The sequence below is a fragment of the Anomaloglossus baeobatrachus genome, chromosome 4, assembly GCF_048569485.1.
Source record: "Anomaloglossus baeobatrachus isolate aAnoBae1 chromosome 4, aAnoBae1.hap1, whole genome shotgun sequence".
Classification (NCBI taxonomy): domain Eukaryota; kingdom Metazoa; phylum Chordata; class Amphibia; order Anura; family Aromobatidae; genus Anomaloglossus; species Anomaloglossus baeobatrachus.
This window is the reverse complement of record NC_134356.1, coordinates 91,972,030-91,998,507: the sequence shown is the minus strand read 5'-3', so window position 1 is coordinate 91,998,507 and position 26,478 is coordinate 91,972,030. Positions and strand designations below refer to the sequence as shown.

General features: G+C 43.9%; 1 protein-coding gene across 2 annotated transcripts in view; it reads left to right on the top strand.

Moving 5' to 3' along the window:
• FGF18 (fibroblast growth factor 18) overlaps positions 1-26,478 on the top strand; it is a 325,706-nt gene that overhangs the window by 213,741 nt on the left and 85,487 nt on the right. For both annotated transcript variants that reach the window (XM_075342281.1, XM_075342280.1), the window contains exon 4: positions 25,698-25,804. In XM_075342281.1, coding sequence (XP_075198396.1) covers positions 25,698-25,804 — 107 coding nt within the window. The remainder of the gene's footprint in view (positions 1-25,697; positions 25,805-26,478) is intronic.

Below are 26,478 nucleotides of genomic sequence, written 5' to 3'. Positions count from 1 at the left end.
AGGAAAAACAGTAAATATTTTGTAAGTGACAAAAAAATCTCATTCACCTTGTTTAGATATTCCTGGCAATATTTTGGACACAACCTAGGAAACATTTCTCGTTTTATCTTGTCATTAAAAGGGTGGTTTAAAACTAAATTTTACTTTACTTCTACATCTGTATCTAATATTATAATCTATCTCCTCCTTACATCTGTGACCTAGTCTCCCGGTACCTACCTGCACGCAACCTCAGATCCTCACAAGATCTTCTTTACTCCTCTCTTATCTCCTCTTCCCACAATCGCATACAAGATTTCTCCACCATACTCTGGAATGCTCTATCCCAGCATATCAGACTCTCACCTACCATGGAAAGTTTCAAGAGAAACCTGAAGACCCATTTCTTCCAACAAGCTGCCGTAACGCGAAGTCCAGTACACCACTGCGCAACCAGCTCTGTCCTCACCTATTGTACACTCACCCATTCCCTGTAGACTGTGAGCCCTCGTGGGCATGGTTCTCTTTCCTCCTAAACCAGTCTGTCCTGTACTGTTAATGATTATTGTACTAGTTTTTATGTGTACCCTTTTCACTTGTAAAGAGCCATGGAATAAATGTCGCTATAATAATAAATAATAATCTAATTTTTCCTATTCCCTACCCTTCTTTCACTACTCTAACTGCTTTTTTTCTACTATTTCTTCTTTGATGACACTCGTTTGAGAATCCCAGTGCATGCTGGGATGCTCAAATGTAGTGTCATCATAGTGGCGGGGCTGCAGTCACTGATTCAACTTCTGCCCCTCCCTGAAACTAAGCGTCATCAGTGACCTCTGTTTCACGGACTGAGCTAGACAATTAAGCAGTTAGACAGATTAGTGAAGGAAGGATAGGGAATTTTTATTTGAAATATATTAGAAAAAAAGATTATATTATGATATTAGATAGATAGAGATGTAGGTGTAAAATCAAATTTAAATATAGGCGTTTGTGACTTTTACCTTGTGTTAATGTTGAGACAACTCCTAGATTACACCATATGTAAAATTAAATAGCTTTATTTTCTCATCATTAAAGGGATTTTACTGCAATAAAAAGAAATATCATCTCTAAAAAGTATTGGAAAAATCTAGACATCTGTAGTTGAGTGCATTCGCCACAGTACAGGCATACAACTACAATAAACAATGCTGTGTCTCTACATCATCTGAACACTCTGACTGGCAGATAGTCATGAACGCTTCATATAACAGTGCACATGCCTTCTTGACTCGGGGTCTGAGAATGCAGCTGTCTTCCTGAACACATGTGATCAATATTTGCATTTTACGACTGCACTACTAATTACAGATATTCATACCTCTCAAATTATGCGGTGTGCATAGCAAAATATTACCACACACCTAGCCACACTCCAAGCGACACCCATTTACCATTTCTTTCTACCCCAGAAGAGGAGATGTCATTGAGGCGATGGCAGCAAGCAGCATTCAGCAAAAGCCTGAGACTGCAGAGCATAAATCCAAATCAGGGACTGTCCAGCTATATTTTAACGTGGTCCGGGGTAGTAGCTGTGGGTGAGGTTCTCATCTTCTATGCCATGCCACACTACATAGAAATGGGGTTCCTGTCTAGGTGTGTATGCTCTTTTTCTTACCTAGAAGATATACCTCCACAGACTGCTTGGTGCAGTTGAACTGGTCAGGCCAGGATCAGATGGTACGAAGATGAAAGAGGGAGACCAAAGTTGAACAATAAATTTCTTTTTACTAAATAGTTCTATAGGTACAATTTTTCAAGTGTTTCACTTCCATTAAGCAGGCATGGGCACTTGTCAGTCACAATTAATGAAAAATAAATTTCCTAATACTTCGTATTCTTGCTTCTCATGACAATCCAGCCAATAATTATGGGAAAATCATCTTCCCCTCTGAGGGCCACTTAAGTCAAGGTGTAACGCTACTAGCCATTAGCCATTAGCAGCTACTCTAAAGCAGCCTTTACACGCTGCGATATCGGTAACGATATATTGTCGGGGTCACGTCGGTAGTGACGCACATCCGGCGCCGTTACTGACATCGCAGCATGTAACACCAATGAGCGACGATCAACGAGCACAAATATGTGAAAAATCGTTGCTCGTTGACACGTCGTTCATTTCCTTAATGTCGTTGCTGCTGCCGGTACGATGATGTTCGTCGCTCCTGCGGTACCACACATCGCTATGTGTGACACCGCAAGAGCGACGAACATCTCCTTACCTTCCTCCACCGGCAATGCGGAAGGAAGGAGGTGGGCGGGATGTTACGTCCCGCTCATCTCCGCCCCTCCGCTTCTATTGGACACCTGCCGTGTGACGTCGCTGTGACGCCGCACGAACCGCCCCCTTAGAAAGGAGGCGGTTTGCCGGCCAGAGCGACGTCGCAAGGCAGGTAAGTCCGTGTGACGGGGACTAACGAGGTAGTGCGCCACGGGCAGCGATTTGTCCGTGTCGCACAACCGACGGGGGCGGGTACGATCTCTTGCGATCTCGCTAGCGAGATCGCAGCGTATAAAGCCCGCTTAAGTTCCCAACTGATGAATGAGGGTCCCGCTCCTTTGGGTGTGTTGAAATGAATCCTCACTTAAACCCAGAATGTCCACTGCTCTCCATAGGAGGATACATGTGTTAATACGGCGACCTTCCTTTCAACATGCACAATTGAGCTTCCTTTCACCATAGACAACTGTTACTAGCGTCCTGCTGATTCAATTCCTTTTTATTCAATCCCTCTTTGCATGAGCGTTCTACTTCCCCTGGGTTTAGTTCAGTCTATCGAGTATTCTAGTCTATCCAATGTTCCAGTCTATCACATATCTCGGTATATTTCCTTGGTCCTTAGGACATATTATCTGATGTCTTTCCTTTTCACATTCAACACCTAATTATATGCAGGTCTGCCAGTACTTAGACCTTAGGGCTTAGTATTCATACAAGAAAGACCTATCTGCCTCGTTATAAGGAAATTGCTCCCTGTATGCCAATGTAGTTCCTCCCATTCTGAGCTAATCTCAACTGTTAACACAATATGTGCCTGCCCATGTGCATGTAATTTACCAAACACATAAGACCACATTTTAGAAAGTTCATTGCATTATACAACATCACATTTTCTTTAAGGCTGTTTGGCAGAACTTCCACTTCCTTAGAGTATCCAGGACAGTTGAGATTAGAGATGAGAGGATCAAGTCACGTGACTTTGGCTTAGTGTTCAGGTCAGTAGTACCTAGCGAATGGATGGGAGGCTGTGAATCTTTTACGTTCTGATATCTCCTGCTTGGGTTTTGATTATGCAGGCTAGTGTAACTTCATATGTGTGTACTGCTCATCTCTAGTAGAGATTTATTTTTTATTTATTCATTCATAGTTGTAGCAGTCACAACTTTGTCATCTTATTGTAAGCTTTACTATATAACATCTTGCTTTTTTGGGTCTGTAAGGCATTTTTCATATATTGCAGAAATACTGTGTTTTTTGTTTTCTGTAGGTGTCTGCACCAAACTGTGCAATAACAATCTTCTCTGGTTATTGCAATTTTTTAGGCCTTTCTCCATTATTTAATGCATTTTTGGTGCAGATGCGAGGCAACATTTTTAATGTGGTTTTTATAATCTAGAAAAACTTTGATTCTGCACTTAAAAAAGTAACTGCAATTTTTAAATGCGTTTTTTTTTAGGCTCCACAGAAGCATTTACAGAAACAAAGCATCAAAAACTGCACAGTTCAATGGCACAGAGAGCGAAGTTTCCATGAAATCGCATCTTCACTGCTTGGACAGCTAAAAAAGCAGAATTTCTGTGAAAAAAACAGCAGAAATGATTTACACTACATGTGAACATGGCCTAAATGTCTAAGCAAGGTGGATGTGATTTCATAAAATATCAGCCTTCGATGCGACTAAGGACGCTTTTGCAGTTTTTGTGCTTTTTTTCCTCTATAAGCTTCTATGTAGAGCCTGAAAAAATGCTAGTAAAAAAAAGTGCTGTTGCATTTTTAAACACGTTGTATTAAAAAATAGTGATGAGCGAACTCGAACTGTAAAGTTTGGGGTCCGTGTACCAGACATTTAGTGTCTGTGCATGGATCTTGAACTTCACCTTCTCAGGGAAGTCTGTGTTGCTGTTTGGGTTCTGCCACTCAGATAAAATAAAAAAAAGGAAAATGGAAGCAAATTGGGATTAAAGCAGGATAATTAGAGTTACCGCATTTCCATATGACTGTCACACTGTTTCCGAGTCCGCTCATTTAATCTCATGAATATTCACTGCTTCGCCCGCACACCCTCTGTGACAGCGTGTTATTGGTTGACCTCACACTAACTTGATTTCCACCACATACATGGTATTGCCGTACTCAAGAGAAATTGCACAATAAATTGGTGCATTTTTTTCTGTTAGGCTGGAGTCACACTTGTGTATGACTCGGAGATTCTCGCATCAGCATCACCCGGGGCGGCCGCACACTCTATGAACAGGAGCTTCTTAGCTGCATGTATTTCTGTGCAGCTGACCCGCCCCTGTCCGAGAGTGTGCGGCTGCCCCGGGTGATGCCGATGCAAGAATCTCCGAGTCATACGCAAGTGTGACTCCGGCCTTACCCTGTTATCTGTTCAATCAGATAGCCTTTTTTTGTGAAAAAAGGCTATCTGATTGAAGCAACAATCATGCGGTAAAAATGTATTTTTTTTTTCATTTTCACGGCTCAATGTTATAAAATTCTGTGAAGCACCCAGTGGGTTTAAGGTGCTCACCAAACATCTAAATAAATTCCTTGAGGGATCAAGTTTCCAAATGGGGTCACTTGTGGGGGAGCTTCACTGTTTAGGAGGTGCGTTCCACCGCAGGTCCTCTATGCATTCCACTGCAGGTTCTCGCACTCCACAGCATCCCAGGTTCTTCTGCCAGCCAGAAGCAATTGGTATCGTTGGATGTGATGAGTGTGTGTATGATCTGATGTGTGATTGTGTGTGCAATCTGATGTGTGTGAGTATGCAATCTGATGTGTGTGAGTATGCAATCTAATGTGTGTGGGTGTGCAATCTAATGTATGTGGGTGTGCGATCTGATGTGTACACGATCTGATGTGTGTAGGTGTGCGTTCCACCGCAGGTCCTTGATATGTTCCACATCAGGTCCTCCCATTCGACGTCTAGTGACTATGATTGTGGGGTCCTCTGTCTTCTTTTTTTCTCTCTTTGGGGGTGTCTGCTTTCTATAATGACTAGTGATTGGCGATCCCCCCGATGGTTGGCATCTGGAGCCTCGCCCGATCGTTTTGTAAAGATTGAGATCAAGATCGAGAATGCGAACATGCGTCCAATCACTGATCTTGGACTTTACAGTTATAGGATGGGCAAAAATGTTTGTAATGAAAACAGCATAATTAATATTTATACATTATAGTATGTTAGCTGGTAAAATATATACTGGACTAATCATAGGACATTCGCAACAGTAGTGACAACAAAAGAAAAGGAAAAGCAAACAAGGTACTGATAATTAATAATTTTTATTCAAGGAACAATAGAAGATACAATTTATATAAATTTGGTGGTGAACAATTACTCAATCAGCAATAAATGTATAAATAATAGTTGGGTATAACCTATTCAAGCCAGAAGTATATAGCAGCAATTAATTATAAGGTTTCTCTTAATGATATAGGTGAATGCCATATAACCAATAGCCTAATGATATTTATAAAGATTATTTAGGCTCATTATTTCCAACCAAAAATAGCAATTGATAGCAGATAAATTTGTTATCTAAATAACGTAAACTGATAGCAAATATAATCACTATCAAGAAGTGGATAAAGTGTACTTACGGCTAAAAGGATTTAAACACAAGACAATTGCCTGTTGCACAGCCCATAGTTAATTAGAACTCCATAGTGAAAATCACACTACAGTTCATGAATGTTAAAAACATAGAAAATACCAGCACAACCAGCTGAAATTAGTCAAAGCTGTCCGCAAGAGTAAGGCAATTAACATGTGAACAGGTGTGTATAGATAATAGAAGACTTAAGGCCACGTCTCACTAAGTAACATCGCTAGCGACATCGCTGCTGAGTCACGGTTTTTGTGACGCAACAACGATCTTGCTAGCGATGTCGCTGTGTGTGACATCCAGCAACAACCTGGTCCCTGCTGTGAGGTTGCTGGTCGCTGCTGAATGTCCTGGACTATTTTTGGTCCTTGCTCTCCCGCTCTGAAGCACACATCGCTGTGTTTGACAGTGAGAGAGCAACGATCTGAATGTTCAGGGAGCCGGCTTCTGCGGACGCTGGTAACCAAGGTACACATCAGGTAACCAAGCAAAGTCTTTGCTTGGTTACCCGATATTTACCTTGGTTACAGCATCCGCAGCTTATAGAAGCCGGCTCCCTGCGCCCTGCATACATAGCCAAGGTACACATCGGGTAACTATAAGCAAAGCGCTTTGCTTAGTAACCCGATGTGTACCATGGTTACGAAGCACAGCGTCGTTACACGGGTCGCTGGTGGCTGATCTCTGATCGCTGTGGAGATCTGCCTGATTGACAGCTCACCAGCGACCATGTAGTGACGCTCCAGCGATCCCTGCCAGGTCAGATTGCTGGTGGGATCGCTGGAGCATCGCTAAGTGTGATGGTAGATTAACATAGATATAAGTTTAGAGACAATAATTATGGCTATCTTTAAAGATAATACAAAGCAACGCGATTAGCATAAACCTAGCGATTAGAGACCAACCTGGCTGAGAGTAATGATAGCTCCATCACCCTAGCTATGGGATGGGACCAGGGGGCGGACTGTAAAATAAAGAATATAGTTAATAATAAACATTGTCATTATATTTACAGGTCCCGCAATGCGTCCTGCAGACTCTGTGTCCCAGGGCTTCTGCTTCCGCGTCCGATCATTACTGTGCCCCTGTTAAGCACCACTGCCTAAAGGACCTTCCATGACATCCTAGCCATGTGACCAGTCTGGTGTGAATGTTGTACAGACATTGGCTTACAGACTGGTCACATGACTATGACATCATCCAAGGTCCTGTTAACTGAGCTTTGATTGTCACTGTATCGCATCGCATCATGGCACACAATTTCCTGACTGGAGCGGGTCATCTACACGTATTTCCATGCAGCTGAGGCGCTCCTGTCCTGAGAGCATCAGCAATGCGAGACACAAGTGCAATCATACCCTCACTGTCAGCCTGCTTCTCGCTCTGTATAGAGCGATGTAGCAGAGCTGAGATGTCTCTCTCTGCTTCTCACTTTATATAGATTGTGTCTTTCCAGAGTGATGAAGCAGAGCTGACATGGCTCTCCCTGTGGATTACGTCAGAAACAAGAAACAATGTACCATTTCCAGGGGTGGCTGCGGGCTTCAGAGAATCCCAGCCCCCAGCTGCCTGGCTTTACTTGACTGGCGATCAAAATACGGCGGGAGCCCATGCATTTTTTTTTTAATTATTTTTTTAAATAATTAAAAAAAATGAATGGGCTTCCCTGCATTTTGATTACTAGCCAAGGTAGGTAAAGCCAGGAAGATGGGGGTGGCAGCCCAAAGCCGTCCGCTTCATCTGCGCTGAGAGTTAAAAATACAGCAGAGCGCTATGTCATTTTTTAAAATTCTTTATTTTTATACAACTATATATTGTGCACATCTAATATATAAAGCTGAATGTGTGTGTGTGCATGTGTGTATGTGTATGTGTGTGTGTGTGTGTGTGTGTGTGTGTCTGTGTATGTCCGGGATTGGCATCCGCACCGTCGCAGCTACATCCACAAAATTTTGCACACTCACACTTCTGGACCCCGAGAGCGTCATAGGCTATGTTTTGAGGGGAAATTTTAACACCGCTCTTTACAGTTATTCGCCAAAAAACCTGCCTCCATTAAAGCGAATAGAGCTCGGAGCCACAGTGCAGCCAGAACCGCAGAAGAATGCGCAGCCACGCCCTTATATGGAATGTCGGCGTGTCACAATGCAGCCAGGCAAAGAGGCAGACACAGACAGGGAAAGAGAAAGACACAGACAGGGAAAGAGACAGACACAAAGAGATAGATACAGACAAAGATACAGACTGACAGGGAAAGAGACTGACAGGGAAAGACAGGGAAAGTGACAGACAGGGAAAATGATAGACAGGGAAAGTGACAGACAGGGAAAGTGACAGAGATAGATAGACAGGGAAAGTGACAGAGATAGATAGACAGGGAAAGTGACAGAGATAGATAGACAGGGAAAGAGATAGATAGACAGACTGGGAAAGAGATTGAGACAGATGGAGAAAGAGACAGACAGGGAAAGAGACAGACAGACAAAGAGATAGAGAGAGACAGAGAGATATATACAGAGGGGAAGACAGACAGAGAATGGGAGAGAAACAGAGAGACAGTTACTATCCCGGGCAGCGCCGGGTGCTATGTTGTGAGGCGAAATTTTAACCCTGCGCGTTCCAATTTACCAATCAATTTTGCCCCTATCTACATAATGGGGAAAAAGTGAAATGAAAAGTGTTGGGGGCAAATTGACAGCTGCCAGATGTGAACTAGGGGGACTTAAAGAATGAGAGTGATGGCGCCAAAGCGTATATACCGTACAGTTGCTAAGGTGGGTCAGCTTTATATATTTGATATATATATATATATATGCACAATATATAGTTGTATAAAAATAACTAATTTAAAAAATGACATAGTGTCGCGGGCGGAGGAGGGGACGCTGCGCTCTCCCACTGCTCGGGTCTGGCCGCTGCTGCTGCGGCTGCTGCTGCTCGGTGGTGGGTGATGGGCCGGATCCCGGGGACTCGAGCGCGCTCCTCGCCCGTGAGTGAAAAGGGGATTTGATTGGATGGTGGGGATTTGGTTATTGTCCGTGACGCCACCCACGGTTGTGGTGAAGTTGGTGACACCACCGCTGCTCTGGACGGGGATCCCGGGAGGGGTGACAGGGAGCAGCCTGGATGTTAGTTCTCCCCTGCGTGGGTAGGGGGGTTGGTTGTCCCGGGGCCCGGTGATGGGGTAGGGACGGATGACAGGCGGGTTACGGGGCCTGGCGAGGTGCAGGGTCGCGGGGGCAGCGCTGTGGCACGGTACGGTGGTACTCACTCAGCCAATGATGAGCACACTGTTCTTGGTAAAACACACGGCTGGATGGACGGGTCCCACAGACGGCTGCGGTGTTGTTTCTCCCGGCAGGTTGATGGTGACTGCCTTTCCCTGCACCTGTGTACTGTAAACGGTTCCAATGGGTTCCCACCGGTAACCCGCTCCCCAGCTTGGATATGGGCTAGAGGAGCCCCTTTTGCCCGCAGGCTCTGGCCCTGGGAACTTTAGCCTTGGCGGTGACTGTGTTTCCCTCTCTCGGTTGGACGGTTGCCTTCTGACGGGACTTGGCTGCTGGGAAACCCAGGAGGTTCCCTTCGCTAACGAATTTGGCAAATTCACGGCGACTCCTAGCCTTGCCGGGGTCCGTAAGCCCCTGCCAGATGGTGCTGGCTTCTCTTTGCGTACCGGTCCGGTACCGCCGGGCCACCGCCCGTCCACGGTCCTTACGGTAGACTCCGATAGGCCACTCCTGCAGACGGTCACCACCGTCTGCCAACCTTGCTGATCCGTCCAGGCCACACACCCGGACCAACTTCAGTCTGCTCCACTACCACTTTCCTTCCTCTCACTTTCACTTCCCTCACTGAACTGTCTGCTTTTCCCGCCTCCAGGACTGTGAACTCCTCAGTGGGCGGGGCCAACCGCGGCTGGCAATCAAAATACAGGGAAGACCATTAATTTTTTTTAAGTATTTTAAAAAATAATTAAAAAAAAATGCGTGGGCTCCCACTATATTTTGATCGCCAGTCAGGTAAAGCCAGGCAGCTGGGGGCTGGGATTCTCGGCAGCCTGCAGCCACCCCTGGAAATAGCGCATTGTAGATCCTGGCTCTGCTACATACTGAAGTTAATGCATGCGAGCACATTAAAGAACATGACCACCAACTGTGGTTCAGGCAGACACTGACTAAATCACGTATGTGAGTGGTTATGCCACTAACATTCCCTGCGTTCACAGCTGGAGGTTCCCCTGTGATCTCAGAGTCTGCTTTATCTGCGCTTGGTATCAATATATGGGGGATGCTTTGTAATTTTTTAAATGTATTTACTTTTACACCACAATAGGGACGCAGACAGCATGCGTGATTTCAACCAATCACACGCTGTCACAGAGGGTGGGGGAGTGGTCTGATTGAAACAAATCACAGATGACAGAACTGACGGTAGGCGGGGGAAGCAGTGAATATGTATGAGACCTAATGATCGGACCCAGAAGCAGTGTTACAGCCGTGGGGAAGGTCGGTAAATATAACTGTCCTGCTTTATTCCTTATTTTCTTCCTTTTGAAGCCACCCTAGCCCTTACTAACACCATTTTATAACAGATAAGTTTGGGTTCTTTAGAACTATATGGGGTTTGGTGTCCGGGGTAAAGTTCAGCTACTGAACCCGAATTCTTTTTTTGTGCTGGTACGGCGAACCTGAATATCCCCGGGTTTGTTCATCACTAATCTTCGGTCCTTTCAATACTTAATCCTGTATTCCATAGTTATTCGTTCCTTACCCAATCATCTCTAAAACTTCTCCCTAGTATTCACAATTCTCTGGAATTCTGTGCCCCTCTTCACCACCGGAACTGCAGTAAACACCTCCAACCTACTGTATCCTCCACCACCGTAATATAGAATGTAAGCCCCCAAGGGCAAGGCCCTTTCACCTCTGTACCAATCTGTCAATGTAAGTTTATCTACTGAAATTTATATGTGGATTTTGTATGTAACCCCTTCTCGTATGCAGCACTATGAAATCATAGTTATATCAATAAATAATACCCCATCATATCCTTTCACATAGAATGATTTCCTGACCCAGCCCCCCTTGCAGCATGATGTCTTTACAAAGCACCCATACTGCCACCTTATACAGTATGATGTCCCCAAAAAGCTCTTCATGCAGTATGTTCCCACACAGCCCAATGTACAGTACGATACTCCCTCCTCGAGTACTTCAACATCCTCCTCTGTGGCCTCACTGCTAATACTCTTGCAATACCCCAGTCAGTCCTTATCTCTGCTGCCTTACTAATCCACCTCTGTCCTCGCTTCTCCTCCGCTTCTCCCCTCTGCAAATTCCTTTATTGGCTCTAAATTCCCCAATGTGTCCAGTTCAAGTTACTAACGTTGACCTACAAAACCATCCACAATCTGTCTCCTCTGTATTTATCTCCTAACTAATATCCCAATTTACTCCAACACATATCTCCGGTCCTCCGAAGATCTCCTTCTCTCCTCCCCACTTATTCGTTCCTGACTAGAGTTGAGCGCGGTTCGCGGTTCGAGGTTCTCCAGTTCGCAGCTCGAGTGATTTTGGGGGCTGTTCTAGATCGAACTAGAACTTGAGCTTTTTGCTAAAGCTTGATAGTTCTAGATACGTTCGAGAACGGTTCTAGCAGCAAAAAGACAAGCTAATTACTAGCTGGCTTTCCGCTGTAATAGTGTAAATCACTCTGTGACTCACACTATTATGAAATTTCAGCGTTAAGTGTGCGGGAACAGCGCATTCAGATCACTGCTGTTTGGATAATGGCGATCGCCATTTTTTTTTTTTTTTCCTTGTCTTCCTTCCCTAAGCGCGTACGTGTAGTGGGGCGGGCCAGCATGTCAGCCAATCCCAGACACACACACAGCTAAGTGGACTTTTAGCCAGAGAAGCAACAGCATGTGTGATAGGATGTCCATGTCACATGTCCCTGAATTATAAAAACGGACATTTTCCTCCAGCACGCCATTATCTGCCTTCTGCATCTTGGTGTCAGTCACCGCTGGCGTAGCTCCTGTCTCCGATACTGCTGTGTACGCTCTATACACAGCGCTATACAGAATAGGGATAGAAGTTTCTTTCAGCCCTTGTAAGGGCTAATACCGGCAGGGTCAGAGCCATAGGTGACAGTCAGGTCCGTGAAAACAGATTTTAACAGCTACACAAGATGACAGCGTCTGTGTAGCTAAGGTCAGGGATTTCCTCGCTGCATTTCCCCATTAGGAGGGATAGAAAGGGAGGCTTCCTTTCCTCTACCCAGACCCACAACCCTGCCACTGTACCCTCCTGCCCTTTGCACACTCAAACTCATTGTTACTAAGCCATTATACTAGCAAACACTGAGGAAACTTAGTGGCATCCTAAAAGTGGCTGTTGGACTTCCATTAGTGTCCCACTGGTGCAAATCTATGTGCAGCACCTCTGCATTGCACACTCAAACTCATTGTTACTAAGCTATTATACTAGCAAACACTGAGTAACTTAGTGGCATCCTAAAAGTGGCTGTTGGACTTCCATTAGTGTCCCACTGGTGCAAAGCTATTTGCAGCACCACTGCATTCCACACTCAAACTCATTGTTACTAAGTCATTATACTAGCAAACACTGAGGAAACTTAGTGGCATCCTAAAAGTGGCTGTTGGATGTCCATTAGTGCCCCACTGGTGCCAAGCTATTTCTAGCACCTCTGCATGACACCCTCCTGCTCTGTTTTTAATAAGCAATAATAATAGCAAAAAATGCTGCCATTTAGTGGCATACAAGAAGTGGCTGTTGGACTTCCATTAGTGCCCCACTGGTGCCAAGCTATTTCTAGCACCTCTGCATGACACCCTCCTGCTCTGTTTTTAATAAGCTATAATAATAGCAAAAAATGCTGCCATTTAGTGGCATACAATAAGTGGCTGTTGTACTCCATTAGTGTCCCACTGGTGCCAAGCTATTTCTAGCTCCTCTGCATGACACCCTCCTGCTCTGTTTTTAATAAGCTATAATAATAGCAAAAAATGCTGCCATTTAGTGGCATACAAGAAGTGGCTGTTGTACTCCATTAGTGTCCCACTGGTGCCAAGCTATTTCTAGCACCTCTGCATGACACCCTCCTGCTCTGTTTTTAATAAGCTATAATAATAGCAAAAAATGCTGCCATTTAGTGGCATACAAGAAGTGGCTGTTGGACTTCCATTAGTGCCCCACTGGTGCCAAGCTATTTCTAGCACCTCTGCATGACACCCTCCTGCTCTGTTTTTAATAAGCTATAATAATAGCAAAAAATGCTGCCATTTAGTGGCATACAATAAGTGGCTGTTGTACTCCATTAGTGTCCCACTGGTGCCAAGCTATTTCTAGCACCTCTGCATGACACCCTCCTGCTCTGTTTTTAATAAGCTATAATAATAGCAAAAAATGCTGCCATTTAGTGGCATACAAGAAGTGGCTGTTGGACTCCATTAGTGTCCCACTGATGCCAAGCTATTTCTAGCACCTCTGCATGACACCCTCCTGCTCTGTTTTTAATAAGCTATAATAATAGCAAAAAATGTTGCCATTTAGTGGCATACAAGAAGTGGCTGTTGTACTCCATTAGTGTCCCACTGGTGCCAAGCTATTTCTAGCACTTCTGCATGACACCCTCCTGCTCTGTTTTTAATAAGCTATAATAATAGCAAAAAATGCTGCCATTTAGTGGCATACAAAAAGTGGCTGTTGTACTCCATTAGTGTCCCACTGGTGCCAAGCTATTTCTAGCACCTCTGCATGACACCCTCCTGCTCTGTTTTTAATAAGCTATAATAATAGCAAAAAATGCTGCCATTTAGTGGCATACAAGAAGTGGCTGTTGGACTTCCATTAGTGCCCCACTGGTGCCAAGCTATTTCTAGCACCTCTGCATGACACCCTCCTGCTCTGTTTTTAATAAGCTATAATAATAGCAAAAAATGCTGCCATTTAGTGGCATACAAGAAGTGGCTGTTGTACTCCATTAGTGTCCCACTGGTGCCAAGCTATTTCTAGCACTTCTGCATGACACCCTCCTGCTCTGTTTTTAATAAGCTATAATAATAGCAAAAAATGCTGCCATTTAGTGGCATACAAAAAGTGGCTGTTGGACTTCCATTAGTGTCCCACTATTGCAAATCTATTTCCTGCACCTCTGCATTGCACACTCAGACTCATTGTTATTAAGCCATTATACTAGCAAACACTGAGTAAACTTAGTGGCATCCTAAAAGTGGCTGTTGGACTTCCATTAGTGTCCCACTGGTGAAAAGCTATTTGCAGCACCCCTGCATGACACCCTCATGCACATTTTGCTACGCTAATTTTATAGCAAACTCAGGGAATTCCTTGCTGCATTTGATCATTCGGAGGGATAGAAAGTGAGGCTTCCTTTACTGTCCTGGTACCCACAGAATACGACCACTGTACCCACCTGTCCACTTTTGCCACGCTATTTAATTTGCCCAAAGAGCTGACTCTTTTTCTGCCTTCCTAAAATTGTCTGTAATACTAAGTTAGTGTTCCTTTGCTGCCAAGCAAGGTACAACACATGTGCATTCTACACTCCTTTCCATTTCTGGAATGCAATTATTAACTGCAGGTAGTCCAGCCAATCTGTGACGAAGGTGCAGGTGTGGATATAATGTAGCCTGCATCCAATGTTGGTTTTCTCGATGTCTGACAGCTCAACAATACCATCTGTTTCCACTTCCAAAACAAGTGATGACCTGCCAATCACACTCCCTGTTGCGTGTAAAGGGGTGGAAGTTCAGTGTGAAAAACCATGGGAGACTGCTGTCCCCACAGTCACAGAGGATGAAGAGCACGCAGATGCACTTGATGGGGCAGGCGGTGGTTGCACAGGCACGCTAGGCCGCATTGTAGCACAGTGAAATTCACATTGCGACTTATGCTTCATTTTAAGTCGTGTACAGGGTGGGCTCCCCAGTATGCAGCAAAACCAGGCAACAGGAAAAGGACTCTAGTCAGTTGGGTTGATAAATGATTTTTTTAAGTTTTTACCAAAACAAACAATAAGAACCAGGCATGCAATTTAAATAATTGAACAATCTATTCTGTTGCCTACTACCTGCTAATCCCTCTGCGTAGCAGTAATTGTGTGTTTGTGCGTGTGTGTGTGTGTGTGTGTGTGTGAACACGACTTACCAGTGGCGCATCACAAGAGCTTCCCAGTTATCTACCTAAACATAGACAAAACACATTACCCCCCCCTGAATACCCTTGTTAGCTGAAGCCTCACAGATAAGGCAGATGATAACAGTGTGAATGCAAACCACACAGCTCTGCAACACAGTCATGGAAATCTTGAAAATCAACAGTCAATGCAAACATGTGTCGCTGTCCCTCTATGATTTAAACTGTACGTGACAATTTGACAGTGCAGAGTCAGCAAGTCTTATTGTCTATAAATAGTCGGCCTACCCAGAACAGATATGTGTTTTGCTAATAAAACAAAGTGTTGCGTGCCCGCATTATTGTCTGGGCACAGCCTACCGTACCCGGGTACTGTGATGTCCAGTTGCCAGAAATACAGAATTTACGCTCCTCTCACGGTAAGCAGTATAGACAGCACTGTAAGAATGTTGGTCTGTGGCACAGGATGCTGCTCACTGGCGTTACGGTACTCCTCACCAAACTCCAAAATGACTCCCCTCACAATTGAACGAAGTGTTTCCGCGGTGGCTCCTTGCTGTAACACACACCTTTAGCTTTTCCTTCTGTTCATAGACAGCATCTCCAAGTCCACACCCCGAAGAGCAATTTCTCCTCCACGTCTAAGTGTGGAGAGGCAGCTAGTGCGCATGCGTGTGCCGATTTACCCCAGCCGCAGCCTAACTACAGTGTTTCGCTTAGTGAGTATGCTCAGCCTGACTGTGCCATTCCTGAGGCTAAGTCTTCATTTCGGGATACAGCGCATGCTCCCACACTTAGTGCGAAAAGCCTCTTTGCACAGGTACTTGCACTCCATGCCGGGTCTAAGTCCTGTTTTGTGCCTAGACACCATGCTAAAGCTGATAGTCTTTTTTCAGAGACTGTATTTCATGCTACTGAGCATGCTCAGGCACTTACTGCATCAGAGACTAGGTCCGGTAATGAACTCTTTGGCCCTGCCCCTGATGTGGGGGGCCCATATAGACCACAGGGCATCAGGTGTCCTGACAATGTGGCCAGGCCACTCCCAAATGGCTTGCAGAGGCCCGCCCCTATGACTTGTCACCTCATTATTGATGCTCAGACGATGACTGGTGAGGTGTTTGTGTCGTGGCAGCCATGAGGTCATTATTGAAGTTGCGGTTCCAAATAGGACGCTAGTTATGCCACTCATGACGTGTCACTCTGCTTTTGTCTCCAGGAGGTGCATTGTGGTTCACCCTGGCTTGGGGCGGACCCAGGTTATAAAACGGGCTGGAGCCAACAAGGAGGTGTGCAGTCTTCTATTATGCTCCGAAAGAGCACACCTCCATGTGTTGAACCCATTGCGGCTTTAGGCCAGAGGTAGGCAGGGATAGGGCGTCGATGCAGGCCGCCACCACAGTTGGTAACGCAGAATGGTTAAGACCAGCTCCTGTCCTACCAGTCCTGCTTGTGCAGCCCACTGGCATTAACAGGCCTGCTGCTGCTGATGCGCCTGCTGTCCACAGGTGTGGCCCCAATGCACACGGTCAGCGTACTCAATGGCCCCTGTGATGTTAACAGGGAGTTCCTGGGCTGGGTGGGCGTTTTGAACCTGTGACGCTAACAGGGCTCCCAGTCTCCAGATCCGAGTGGCGTCTATTATTAGTTTCATAGCCACACAGCTCTGTATCCTCCACCTAACCTTCCAGTTGCCAACCTCTCCTTTTCCATCTGGGAGCACGGTGGACACTGACTGCTGATGGGGATATATACCTTTCTCTTTCTTTTCTTATTAATTTTCGTTATATAGCGGTAACATAGTATATACCACCTTATCCAAATCTGCCAGTCCCACCGTAACAGATGGTGTTTCTTCAGCAAATGTTACTTTTGCTTAACCACCAAACCCACGGACAAAAACTTTTTTTCCCCTTTCCAACACACCTGTTCCCCTTTCCACCAGCATCTGTCCTTTTTCAACTCATTTTGTATATGACCAAAAGTGCAACTCTGCAGGGACACCGTACTCAATGCCATCTCAGCACAGCAGCCAGCCCTCGGTCCCTCAGATGTGGACAAGTAAAAGACCATTTCCTCCTATCTATGACAAAGCGTTGAGATTCACTCTGTGCAGCACTGGTGTTTAGTGGAAAAGCAGATCTAAGATTGCGTACCACCTTCTGCAGATACTCCTGTATACGTGCGTCCCTTTCTATGACAGGAATTATTTCGCCAAATTTTGCCTTGTACCGGGGATCTAACAGTGTGGCAATCCAGTAGTTAGCATTACTTCGAATTCGTACAATCCGAGGGTCATGTTGTAGGTAGTGCAGCAAGAAGGCGCTCATGTGTCTTGTGCATCCAGGAGGACGAAGTCCTTGGTGTGTTGGTGGCAGAGGGGTGAGAATCGTGCCTCCTTCCTCTGCCCTCTCCCCCCAACCTCGCACAACCGAAATGTGAGCAAGCTCTCACTCATCGGCTGAGTCTTCCATGCCCATCGCCATTTCGTCCTCCATTTCTTCATGGGCTCCTGCACCTTCCTCAACACTTTTTGCTGATACTATGCGCCCTTGTTAATCCCTCTCCCCCACCATGACTGCCGCCTAGGTGCCGCTGACCATCTGGACCTCGTAGATCTTGTTATCCCTTCCGCATATGACTCTTCCTGTACTTCCTCCCCTTCCTCTTGTCCCAACACCTGACTCCGAATAATGCTTACAGTGTGCTCCATCATGTAGAAGACCAGAATTGTCACACTGAGAATGGCCTTGCCAGTGCTAAACATCTTCGTCGACATTTGTAAACTGTGTAGAAGGGTGCATAGGTCCTTGATCTGACACCACTCCAGCAGCGTGATCTGCACCACCTCTGGATCAAGTTAGGCCAGGCTATATGTCATAACGTATTGCAGCAGGGTTCGGCGGTGCTGCCACAAACGCTGCAACATGTGCAGATTCAAATTCCTGCGTGTCGGCACATCGCATTTCAGGTGTTTAACCACCAGACCTAAAGACTTCTGGAGCGACGAAAGTTGTTGAGCTGCTGTGTGCGAACGATGGAAGTGAGCACATAGCGAGCGTACCCGCTGCACAAGGCCATGTAGGCCAGGATGGTGTTCTAAAAATTGCTGGAGAATTAGATTCAACACGTGAGCCACACAAGGCACGTGTGTCACATTGTCACAGCGAAGGGCCGCACCCATGTTTGCATCATTGTCACACCCGGCCTTCCCTGGCTGCTGGTTGAGTGGAGACAACCATTGATGAAACTTGGTCTCCAGAGCTAACCGTCCACAACTTCTCAGCGGTGTGACTCACATTTCCCATACATTTCAAAAACATTTGACCGCATGATGGCATTGAGCTCTGCTGCCAGCATAGTAAGGAGGTGTGTGGTTTTCCTTGTGCGCAGTTACAAGGAAGGGTGCCCTGACCACACAGGGTTTGGGCCGAGGTGAAGGACCCACACGAGGTTGAGGAGGCAGAAGCAGTGTATTAACTTCTACATACAGAGGAAGGATTGATACAACTCGTGGGGACAGCAAGACTTGTACAGCAGACCCTTCTCCATTTCTCCCCATAGTAACCCATTGCCCAGTCAGCGACATGTAACGCCCCTGTCCATGCTTACTGGGCCAAGTATCTGTGGTGAAATGCACCCTGTCACACAGTTTCTCAAAGAAGCGGTGATGTTTGGTGCGACATGCTGGTGTAGCGCGTGCACGCCTTTGTTGGAGAAGGAGTGGCGCCTGGGCATCGGCTCTTGGGGCACTGCGATGGGCATAAGGTCTCGAAAATCCTCGGTTAAAAAGTTTGGAAAGGAAGCATTTTGGTAGCCAACAGTTTGCAGATGCTGAAAGTCAAGCTCTAAACCATGTCATGCCCTTATAAAAGCATGTAAAACACAGCAAGGGGACTCCAACCACAGTCTCCCTCATTTCCACTAATTGGGCCACACACACCCCACTTGACTGGCATCGGTTGACCCCATTTTCAAGATGAAAAAGATCCTTTGCATGAAGCACTCTCAAAAATACGCGTGCCTTTCACTTCCCCTGGCTGAGCCAGGGGAAGAAAAGTCCTCTGAGAGCCATGACTTGTTCATCTTGGTTCTTTTTCAAAAGCGAGGGGACTCCAACCACAGTCTCCCTCGTTTCCACTAATTGGGCCACACACACCCCACTTGACTGGCATCAGTTGACCCCCATTTTCAAGATGAAAAAGATGCTTTGCATGAAGCACTCTCAAAAATACGCGTGCCTTTCACCTCCCCTGGATGACCCAGGGGAAGAAAAGTCCTCTGAGAGCCATGACTTGTTCATCTTGGTTCTTTTTTCAAAAGCGAGGGGACTCCAACCACAGTCTCCCTCATTTCCACTAATTGGGCCACACACACCCCACTTGACTGGCATCAGTTGACCCCCATTTTCAAGATGAAAAAGATCCTTTGCATGAAGCACTCTCAAAAATACGCGTGCCTTTCGCCTCCCCTGGCTGAGCCAGGGGAAGAAAAGTCCTCTGAGAGCCATGACTTGTTCATCTTGGTGAACGTTAGTCTGTCCACATTGTCAGTGGACAGATGCGTGTGCTTAGCTGTCAGCACACCCCCAGCAGCACTGAGGACACGTTCCGAGAAAACGCTGGCTGCGGGACACAACAAGATCCCCAAGGCGTACGTGATGAGCTCAGGCAATTTATCCAGATTGGAAGCTTAAAATGAGCAGGGCTCAAGTTGCACAGTAATGGCATCGACGTTCCCTTGCATATACTCATATCTGTGTCTCCTCCTCTTTTTCCTTGTCCAGCTCAGTTGTTTTCACATGAGTATATGTCCTTGTCACTTTCCCATGTGTTTGTGTTGTGTTGTGAGTTGTTTGTCACCTTTTGGACACCTTTGAGGGTGTTTTCTAGGTGTTTTTATGTGTTTGTGATTGCCTGCCATTGTTTCCTATGCGGTTCGAGTGGTTCGTCGAACGTTCGCCGAACCGAACTCGTACGGGACCTCCGTTCGACGAACCAAACTCGAGCCGAATCACGGCCGGTTCGCTCATCTCTATTCCTGACCTATTCATCTCAAAAACTTCTCCCAAGTGTCGCCAATCCTCTGGAATTCTGTGCCCCTCTTCACCCCCGAGCTGCTACAACCCCTCTAACCTACTGTTTCATAATATAGAATGTAAGTAGGCAAGGGAAGAGCCCTCTCCAATCTGTACCAGTCTGTCTTTGTTAGTTTGTTTACTGTATTTTATATCTGCATTTTGTATGCAATCCCTTCTCATCTGCACCACTATGGAATCTTAGCTCTCTAAATAATAATAATAATACCCCTCAAATCCTTTCACATAGACATGATGTCTCCACCCAGCTCTCCTCCTTATGCCACCATATGCAGTATGATGTCCCCAAACAGCTCTTCATGCAGTATGATGTCCCCACAGAGTATGCAGTATGATCACCCTACACAGCCCCACACACAGTATTATGTTCCACAACAGACATATTTTTAATGTTGTCCAATCGAAAGATATAATAAAATATTTACAAAAATGCGAGGGATGTACAAGTGAATTTCTGCTGAGAAATGTATTTCAATAGCACCATTCGATATATAAAGTATATTACAAAAGTGATTGTAATATATTTTATATATCGAATGGTGTTATTGAAATGAATTTCTCAGCAGATGTCAGTAACAATCCATCCAATCCACACAGGCAAAAAAGAATCAAACTATAGATGACCATAAATTTAGTGATGTGTAATAATGAGAAATGACGCAAGGAAAAAGTATAGCATAAAATGTTATTGGTGATGGCAGATTCAAGATGCCTCCTGCATGCAGAAACAAGTTGCATGCATTGCTCAGGTGTCATTTTGTCCATTCTGACACACAAACACTCTTCAAATCCTGAAGGTACAGTGGGCCCCTTCTATGAACCCTTTAGTTAGTTCCATAAATTTTCTATTTTATTTAAGTCAAGTGAGCTGGGCCATCCTAGCAGTTTTATTTTCTTTCCCTGAAACCAATTAACGGTTTCCTTGGTGGTGTGTGGGATCATTGTCTTGCTGAAATGTCCACCCTCGTTTCATCTTCATCATCCTTGTAGATGGCAGCAGATTGTCCATACATCCTTCCTGTAAATATATAAAGTGTACTAATGCCTTAAAACATTCTCTCTCATTATTTTGGCATTTGGCAAATATAAATAACTTTGGTAATCCTAATTGACCTAAAACGAGAAAGGTTTATTCTGATTTCATGTCAGATAGTGAGAAAAACATGCATATGTGTCTTTTTTGATTGTGTATGTTAACTTCTTGCTTCAACTGTATGTATATATACATTCATGGCCGAAAGTGTTAGCACACTTGAAACTGTTCAAAAAAATGAAGTATTTCTCCCAGAAAATTATTGAAATTAGCCTTTTTGTTATACACATGTTTCCTTTCTGTATCTTGGAATAACACAAAAAATCAGGAACAAAAAGGAAAAGGGAAATTGGACATAACTTCACACAAAACTCCAAAAATGGGCCAGACAAAATTGTTGACACCTTCAAATTAATATTTGGTTGCACAACCTTTGGAATAAATAACTGCACTCAGTCGCTTCCTATAACCCTCTTCAAGTTTCTTGCACCTCTTAATTGATATTTTGGAACATTTTTCTTTTGTAAATTGCTCCAGGTCTCTCATATTTGAAGGGTGACTTCTCCTTACAGCAATTTTAAGATCTCTTCACATGTGTTCAATGGGATTTAGATCCGGACTCATTGCTGGTCACTTCAGAACTCTCTAGTACTTTGTTTTTATCCATTTCTGGGTGCTTCTTGAAGTATGTTTGGGGTCATTGTCAAGACCCATGATTTATGATGCAATCCGAGATTTGTGACTCTGGACATTGCGACCCAAAATCCTTTGGTAATCTTCACATTTCATGATGCCTTGCACATAGTTAAGGCACCCAGTGCCAAAAGTAGCAAAACAATCGCAAAACATCTTTGAACCTCCACCATATTTAACTGTAGCAACTGTGTTCTTTTCTTTGTAGGCCTCATTCCATTTTTAGTAAACAGTATAATTATGTGCCTTACCAAAAGACTCTATCTTGGTCTCACAAAACACTTTTCCAGAAGAATTTTGGCTTACTCACATACATTGGCAAACTGCAGTCTAGCTTTTATATGCCTGTGTGTTAACAGTGGAGTTCTCCTGAGTAGTGATGAGTAAACCTTTGGAATTTTGGTTCGGCAGGTACAGTCAAACCTTTCGGCTTGTGTCCCCGATTTGATCCGAACCTCAATGAAAGTCTGTAATTGAGCAGTTTGTGGCTCCAGCTACATGCTGCCAGCCATAAGCAGAACACTTCCAGGGGAGGGTAGGCAGGGTTTTTCAATTTTATTTGTGTGTGTGCATACTATATATGATCAAGCTCATTTTAACCGAAGTACAAGCCATTCAAACTCTGCAGGTAGCTCTCACAAGTCTGAGCATCACTCATACCCAAGCACAGTTCTGCTTGCTTCAGTGGTTTGCACTCGTAACTCACTCGAATTTCGAACCCGAACTTTGTGTTTTTTGGGTAGTCGGTTTCCGAACCTGGACTCCGTACATCGAATCTCAGGTTCGCTCATCTCTACTCCTGAGTCTCCTGGCAAAGCATTTCATTTAATTCAAATGTTGACACATAGTTCATGCTGACACTGATCTACTCTGAGCATGCAGGACAACTTGAATTTTTTTTAAACTTGATTTGGGCTGCTAATCCCACATGCAGATCATCCTGCGTTGCAACTTTTCATATATTTTTATCTGGTGTCCGTGTCCAGTGAGATTAGCTACAGTGCCATGCATTGTAAACTTATTGATTTATGTTGCGCAGTGTGAACAAAGGAACTTCAAGATCTCTGGAGGAAAACTTGTAATCCTTAAATTATTGATTTTTTTCAACAATTTTGGTTCTCAAGTTTTCAGACAGTTCTCTTCTCTTTCTGTTCTCCATGCTTAGTTGGCACACATAGTCACACAATGCAAAGATTGAGTTAACTTTTCCCCTTTTTATTTGGTTTCAGATGTGATTTTCATATTGCCCACACCTGTTACTTGCCATAGGTGAGTTTGAATGAGCCTCACATTCTTGAAACAAAGTTGTTTACCCACAATTTTGGAAAGGTGATAACAATATTGTCCAGCCCATTTTTGTTTTCATTGTGAAACTACACTGACGAGCAAAATGGTAACAATATTTTGAACTTTTGACTTTCAGGCTCCATAGCTCACATCCACTACAGCTGAAATTGTGAGGCTACCCTCATTTTAGACAATTATCTTGAATTGCAACAATTTAGCATATGATTAGTTTTGCAGTTTCTTGTCATGTCACTGCATTGTTACTGATTTGCTCTTTGTGCTAGAAAATCTTTTTCTTGTATGCCTCAAATTACACACTGTTCTCATATTACCTAATTGCTTAGTGTGTTATTAGTTTGATTCCCAAGTGAATAGTCACTGGTTCAAATCAAGAAACAGCCATGAAGAACATTTTCCAAGAAAAAAGAAACAGAATCATCCAGCTAATCAATTGTGGTCTCTTGGATAAGAAAATTACCAAACTGCGAGTGCCATGACCATTAGAAGGATATGAAATAAAGCATGTCCATCTATTCAAAAGCCAAAAGTTGGATGTCCAGGAAAAATATCGGAGTCAACCAGTTGGCCCATGATAATGTCAACAAGTGGTATTCGGTTCATGGACAACTCTTCTGATAATTATTTGCCCTCCTTTTTCTGAAATTTGCAGGGAGCACCTCTTTGTGGCCAATTTACAGTGACAAGCAAAAGGGTAACATTGTTTTGAGCTTTTGACTTTCAGACTCCATATGTCAACATCCACTCATTTTATATACAATCATCTTGGCTATCTCATAAATTTGACTTTCAAATATTTAGCCCATGATTACTTATGCAGGTTATTGGCATTTTACAACATTTTTACTGTTTTGCTCCTGGTGTTTGAATTTTTTTTTCTTCTTGTATACTACAAATTACAGCCTGTTCTCACATTCCCTAATAGCTCAGTCTTTTATTATGTTGATTGCCAAGCGAAATATCACTGGTTTGAATCAAGGAACAGCCATAAATAAGGTTTCCCGAAAAAAAGAGAAACAACATCATCCAGCTCATCGATAGCAGTCTCAGCCAAGAAAATTGCCAAACTGCATCATGTGAGTGCCATGAAAGTTGGGAGAATACAAAATGAAGTTTGTTCATCCATTCAAAAACCAAGAGGTGGACGTTGAGGCAAAATATCAGAGTCAACAAGTTGGCTCATCAGGAGGTCTAAAAGTTCTGGTGCAACAAACACAGCACTGGTGGTGGCTCATATGCTTCATAATTGTGAGACCACAGACACCTGTGCAATCACCGTGTGATGCACATTACACAAGTCTCGAATGGGGGCCCAAAAAAAGTTGAAGAAGCCTTGATTTCAATATCATCATAAGAAGCTTCGACTCGAGTTTGCAAAGAAGTACAAAAAGTGTACAGTAGAAGATTGAAAATGGGTGATTTGGAGCCAGAGATGAAGGTCAATAGACTAGGCTTTGATGGGTGCAAATTCTGGAAGAAACAGGAGAAGAAGGGGCTATTGAATCGAGAAATTGAAGGAACTGTCAATTTCAATAGAGGAAGCCTGATGTTACGGGGTTGTTTCACAGCCAAAGGTGATGAATATATGACCAGGATCAATGGCAGCCTCAGTGCTGAGCTTCTTGTGTGTGTCCCTCAAGATGAGCTACTTCATAGACTCGAGTACTATGGGTATGAAAATGACAACATAATGTTCCAGCAGGACAACGACCCGGAGCATACATCGAGATTGGTGAACAAGTGATTCAATGACAATGAAGTAGAGGTGCTAGACTGGCCCCCACAGTCCCCAGACCTCAAACCAATTGAACACTTGTGGGTAGAGTTGAAGTAAAAGCTGTGTGCATACCCAAGTGAATTGACCAGTAAGCACCAACATTAGGAATGTGCAGAAGAGACATGAGATCAAATTTCGGTCGAGACATGCTTGAATATGATTGAAAGCATGCCCAGAAGGATTTAGGCAGTGTTGAAAGCCAATGGTGTATTTACAAAACACTAGCAACATAATAAAAATTGAAATGTAGCGTTTTAGGAGTAAAACTGTGATGACATGACAAAAATTTAAATAATCATATGGGAAATAGTTGCAGGTCAAATTTATGCATGAGATAGCCAAAATAAATGATTGTCTGTAAAATGATGGTAGTCTCACATTTGAAGCTGTAGTGGATGGTGAAATATGGAGCCTGAGAGTCAAAAGTTCAAGATATTGCTACCCTTTTGCTCATCAGTGTATGTCCAGTTTGCCTTTCTTAGCTGTTTTTTGTTATGTTACAATACAGACAAAGGAAATAAACCTGTGTATAACAAAACATGTAATTGTAATAATTTGATAAAAGTAAAGTGGATGGCTGGGCTTGCCTAGGGTCAGACGTGTCATTATAATCTATGAAGAGTTTACTAGAATTTCTGGTTAAAAAGTATTACTACGTGTCATGTACAGTACATTGAAAGTAAGTTTTGGCTTGTGATCACAAAACACACAATGTTATTATAAGTGAATTGATTAATATTTTTCTTTCTTTACAAGCCCAGCTGCTAGTGGAAACCGACACATTTGGAAGTCAAGTCCGGATAAAAGGAAAAGAAACTGATTTTTACCTTTGTATGAACAGAAAAGGCAAGCTTATAGGGAAGGTGAGTATTGTACTTCTTTAGTCGTTTACGTTTACCTTTAATTTTGTTTAAACCCAAACTTGAGCTATGGAGTAAACATACTATATGAAATTTCACATATCTATTAAAAAAAAGCATTATTACAATATCCAAATGATTTATTACCCATGAGTTATCAGTATTAGAAATGAACGGACCCATGGAATTTCGGGTTAACTGGTTTAGTTAAAATTACTGTTCAGGACCCAGACTTGACCAGAACCCCAAACCCCATGTAAGTCAATGTAGAACTTCTGTGCTGTTATATGGTTGTAGTAGAGGCTAGAAGAATGCAGAAGGAAGCAAAATGGGGGCAGTTACCGTGCAAACAAATGGGGATAGGGAATAAAAAGAAAATTATTTTTAATAACCAACACAGATTAAGCAAACAGCTGCAACCCTCGGCTGTCTGCGCTTGTTTTCAAAAATAGAGGGGATCCCACACCATTTTTTTAATTATTTAAATAATATTGAATTATTTAAATAAAAAAAATGAAAGGCATAAGCTCCACCCTATTTTTGATATCCAGCCAAGATAAGCTGACATTTTGGAGCTGGTATTAGAGTGGGAAGGACATGGTTATTTGGCCTCTCTTAGCCTAAAAATAGCAGCCCGCAGCCGCTCCAGAAGTAGCGCATCCATTAGATAGGCCAAT